The 4,952-nt window shown below is 44.3% G+C and overlaps 1 protein-coding gene across 1 annotated transcript; it reads left to right on the top strand.

The window, feature by feature from the left end:
- The first annotated feature begins 249 nt into the window (after window positions 1-249).
- On the top strand, window positions 250-4,419 carry rad51c (RAD51 paralog C). The gene is made up of 4 exons (XM_020613791.1): window positions 250-529; window positions 2,439-2,688; window positions 3,163-3,379; window positions 3,458-4,419. Exons 1-4 carry the CDS (start codon window positions 412-414, stop codon window positions 3,923-3,925), a joined length of 1,053 nt encoding a protein of 350 aa, XP_020469447.1. The 5' UTR covers window positions 250-411; the 3' UTR covers window positions 3,926-4,419.
- Window positions 4,420-4,952: the final 533 nt, after the last annotated feature.

Here is a 4,952-nt window from a genome sequence, read left to right as displayed (position 1 = left end):
GCATGACTAAGCATTTAACAGTCTAACTAGACATCCTATCTCCACTAAACATTTCTAATACATAAAGTATCTATCCAATTTCTATCTGACTAAAAATACCTAACAAAAGGAAAGACTTTCCCGTTTTAAATTAAATATCACGGCCATTTGAATATTGTTTCAGAGTTTACGAGGTGCTTTGAATGCACCATAAAGTATCCTGAAGCGCCCATAGGCTTTACCATACATTCCAATGTAGTCGCGCAATCAGTTTTAAGCCGCTTTAGCGCGATCGTGTATCGCCGAAGTGTAGATGGCGTGAAGGCAGTTTTCTTTAGGCAGTTCGGCGCTGCTCTTAGGTGAAAGGCATGCTGGGATACCAGTCACGGCGGAATGTTTTAAAGAAGCTAGCCTCAGTAGTTATCACTGAAGATGCAGCGACCTGTCTCCAGTTTGGGTCTCAGTCCCAGTGTAAAAGTGAAACTGGTCAACTCTGGTTTACAGTTCACTGCAGACCTTCTGCATCTCAAACCGCTACAGCTTAGTAAAGGTAAACGTTATTTTCACCGGTATTCTCAACAAACCCCGGTCTTAAAAACCCGGTAACGCTAACGTTAGAACCGCAGAACGCCAGTAAAACATTGCTTATTGATTGTAACGTACTTACCAGGGAATGGTAAAACGCCGAATGTATAAACGCAATGTCTGTTTGCAAACTATTTAAATTCGGCTTGTAGACAAAAGGATAATCACCTTTATTGGCCAAGTATGTTACACACAAGGAATGTGTTTTCAGTACAGAACCGAGGCAGCCATCTGCGGCGCCAACGCAACCGATGGCTCTAACCATCGGGGTTAGACCGGGGGGGTGGGGGTTCAGTGTCTTGCCCAAGGACACTTCGACACATGGACTGCCAGCACCGAGATTCGAACCGCCAACCTTGTGGCTGGAAGACGGCTGCTCTACCCACCGCACCACTGTCGCCTCCCAGACCTAGTTGGTTTCCCTCCGCCTCTCCTAACTTCGTTCACGGTTTTAATCACCTGGGTTTTGGTTGAACATAAACCTGGAGTAGGACGCACGGCCATGAGCTGATAAACTCGCTCGGTCATGTTCTTATCTGCTGTTGCATGATGTAAACAGTTCTAGACTTAAATTATCCAGAAATTTATATGTCTCCTGACTGAAAAAACTTAGAAAAAAATCAACTGGACTAGATTTCTAGGTCGAAGACGTTTCACCTCTCATCCAAGAGGCTTCATTAGTTCTGGCTGACTGGTGTTGAGCCGGAGATATTTATTCCCCTCGGTGGTGTTTCAGTCCTTAGAAGGCCAACAATGTCCCTTAACACCCAGTATCGGTGAGAGTTGTTACCTGTCTTTGAATCCTCCCCTGTCGACCGACGCCTATTGTCCTGGTGGGCATGTTTGGGCACTGTCCTCAAGTTCTGATGACTCCCAGTTTGTGTTGAAGTAGATGGTGCGAGTCAAAAAGCAGGTATTGGTCCGTGTGTGTAGGTTTCCGATATACTTCTACCTTCAGGCTTCTGTCCCCTCCCAAGTGAACTGCACAATCCAGAAAGGCCAGGCAGTCATCTCTGGCATCCTCAGCAGTGAATTTGATGTCGTCATCCGCGGAGTTGATATGTTTGGTGATAGCCCAGTTAACTTTAAACCAGGGAACACCCTGCGGCAGAGACTGGTCCACCTGAAGGACAAAACACCCAGACATAAACAGAGTGATGTGGTGTATGCAATTAAGTGTAGTCAGGAGTGTAACGACTTGTACATTGGTGAAACTAAGCAGCCGCTTCACAAACACATGGCCCAACACAGGAGGGCCAACTCCAGTGGACCAGAGTCAGCAGTCCACCTCCACCTGAAGGACAAAGGACATTCTTTTGAGGACAGTGAAGTCCAGATCCTCTCCAGAGAACATCGCTGGTTTGAGAGAGGAGTTAAGGAAGCTATTTTTGTAAAAATAGAACACTCCTCACTAAATAGGGGTGGTGGACTAAGTTTTTTTCAGTTTACTATGGCCTGGAAGACTGAGAATCTGCAGACATAGGTCTCCTGACTCACCAAACTACTTTTAAAACACCAGTTTTAACATTTACTTATCATTTCCTAATTTTTAACAAATCTGAACATAAATTAATTAAAACAAAACTTACAGTAATTCAAAATGTCCGTCTGTTTAACACTGTACCTGTTGCTGACTGTAAACCACTTAAGAGTGCTGTAATATTTTCTACAAGCTGTAATTCAGCTTGTAGACGGCTTTAAATTTTAGCTAAAACTGAACTTGTCCACTCTATTCACCATAACACTTGGCTGTGGCTCTACCGGACAGTCATGGTCCAGTGGTCACACCTCCAGTGTGTGATAACATTGACCTGTTGAACTTGCTGTGACACCTCTGGATGAGTCTGTTAAATTTAATGTGTGTTGTGTTGGAGATACTGGTTTGTCCCAGCAGGAGGCACTAGAGGTGCTACAGGCCGTGAAGACAGATGGAGGAGGTGATGAAGCAAGAGGAGGAAGAGTGCCAGCCTCTCTGACAGCTCTGGAGCTCCTGCAGCAGGAAGAGGAGATGAGGAGCATTGTGACATTCTCCTCTCAGCTGGATGCTGCTCTTGGAGGAGGAATTCCTGTTGGAAAATCTACAGAAATCTGTGGAGTTCCAGGAGTCGGAAAAACACAGCTGTGGTCAGAAACACACACTTGTATATTGATGTACATCCACACACACACACACACACACACACACACACGTTCATTCACCTGTTCCTGTGTTGACAGACGGCTCAGCTCATTAATAAGTGAGACCACTGGGTCACACAAGTCAAACTCAAACATATTAATATGTTTGATCCACCATTTTTTCTAAGTCTGATGTATTTACTCAGTTCTGTATCAGCTTGAAATAAAAAAGAAAATTACATGAAATGTAATTAAAGAAAAGTCAGAAAAATACTTGAAATGTAGAATGAAGATAATTATAACTGCTGCTTGTATTTCATCGGTGCTCCTACATTCATAACCAGGTCTCCAGATCAGATTGTTGATGATTTGTTTAAAGCCGATTTAAAAGTCCTCTGGACCTATTGTCATAGCAACAAGTACTTAAACCCAAACCTGCAAAAATGCATGATCATGTGACCTGTGTCTTGATGGTGTCAGTCTGCAGCTGTCGGTCGATGTCCAGGTACCTCAAAGTTTTGGTGGGGTCGGAGGTCAGGTGATCTACATTGACACCGAGGGCAGCTTCCTGGTGCAGAGAGTCATCGACATGGCAACTGCTGCTGTCAAACACTGCTCCTTATTGGTGGAAGATGATGAGCAGCGAGTTGCCATGACAACTTTCACCATTGAGAACATCCTGTCTAACATCTTCTTGGTAATGATAAGACATCACAATAACAAAAGTCATCACACTCAGGTGATAAGGAGCCTCATTCTGACTGACCTCTCTTAGGTGCGTTGCCATGACTACGTGGAGCTGTTGGCTGAGCTCCACCTGCTGCCCGATTTCCTGTCGGACCACCCAAAGTCCCGCCTCTTGGTGATTGACAGTGTAGCGTGTCTGTTCAGACAGTTTGATGACCTTTCCCTGAGGACACGCCTCCTCCATAGCCTCACCCAGCAGCTCATTGCCATGGCAACCAGACATCACATCGCCGTAGTGATCACCAACCAGATGACCACACGGCTGCGAGGCAGCCACTCGCAGCTTGTTCCTGCCTTTGGAGAGAGCTGGGGCCATGCTCCCACCATCAGACTCCTCTTACAATGGGCGGGGTCTAGGCGGATGGTGGCCATTTATAAATCTCCATGTCAGATGGACGCCACCATCCAGTACCAGATCACCTCTGAGGGTTTCAGAGATGCTGACCAACCAGAGCAGTCGCAGAGCAAACGGCCTAGGACTCACACTGATCAATAAGTTGCTAGCCATAAGATGCCTGCTGTTGATTGGTCAGACACTGATCTGATAGCAGTGCCCACATGATAAAATGTATCATTATAGCTGAAAGGCTCTGCACACTCTCACAGGTGTGGTACAGCCCCACACACCTGCTGCAGCTGATCACACCTGAAGTATGTCAAGTGGCAGAAGCTGGGATTTCTGTGAGGACAGCGGTCAGAAATCTAAAGTTGTAAACTGTTCTGCAACACGACTAGAGTTGGTCAAGTCCTCACTTACACGATGAGTACTTTCACTCTGGATAATTTAAGTACATGTTCCTGGTAATACTTGTGTGTTTTTAGTCAAGTAGAATTTTGAATGCAGGACTTGTAACAGAGTATTTCTATCTACCATTATTGGTTTTACTGAAGTGAAAGATTTGAATACTTTGTCCAAGTCTGACTTAAGTCCTGAACAGAAAAACTCAATGTTGCTTAAGTTGTTCATTTTTGTTGCTGTTTTTTTAAAGATGTATGAACATTTATCTTACTCAGAAACACAAACATGCAGATCTATTTTTGTAGATTAATTCATCACTTATGTTTTCTAATAATCTGAGCTCCACCACAGGCTGACTGTAGCAGGCGGTGCTCCATTCAAAAGGTTTATTCATGATGAGTTCAGGGGAACTCTGGGTTTTCAGGTCCCAAAATGTAGATTGCTTGAATTCGAGTGATTTACCATGGTAACTGTAATCTGCTCACTGGCAGGTTTCCTTGAAGCCGTTTACTTTTTTTCATTGAAGAGTGGATCGGAGCATATTGATTTCAGAAGTTTATGTCTGGAGAAGAGGATAAAATTCCCGGTTGGATAGTAACCTAACGGTTTGTTGCCCAAGATGTGATCACTTTTATGATAAGTCAATGTAAAGGCAGTGGTTTACTCACATTTAAATACTGGTAGTTTATTAGTATGGATTCTTTCTCAGCTCAGAATAAAATCTAGATACTGTCTAACATGGCGACTGGTCGGGAAGACACTTGTCAGTCAATTCCCGTGTACT

The sequence above is a fragment of the Monopterus albus genome, unplaced genomic scaffold, assembly GCF_001952655.1.
Source record: "Monopterus albus unplaced genomic scaffold, M_albus_1.0 scaffold138.1, whole genome shotgun sequence".
Lineage (NCBI taxonomy): Eukaryota > Metazoa > Chordata > Actinopteri > Synbranchiformes > Synbranchidae > Monopterus > Monopterus albus.
Note: the sequence above shows the minus strand (reverse complement) of the source record. Positions and strands in the feature narration are given on the sequence as shown.

Bases quoted from the DNA above. Each gene is read 5' to 3' on its own strand.
- rad51c (XM_020613791.1), top strand. From the start codon at position 412: ATGCAGCGACCTGTCTCCAGTTTGGGTCTCAGTCCCAGTGTAAAAGTG. The intron at 530-2,438 runs GTAAACGTTATT...GTTGTGTTGGAG, and splicing joins ACCGCTACAGCTTAGTAAAG to ATACTGGTTTGTCCCAGCAG. The intron at 3,380-3,457 runs GTAATGATAAGA...GACCTCTCTTAG, and splicing joins TCCTGTCTAACATCTTCTTG to GTGCGTTGCCATGACTACGT.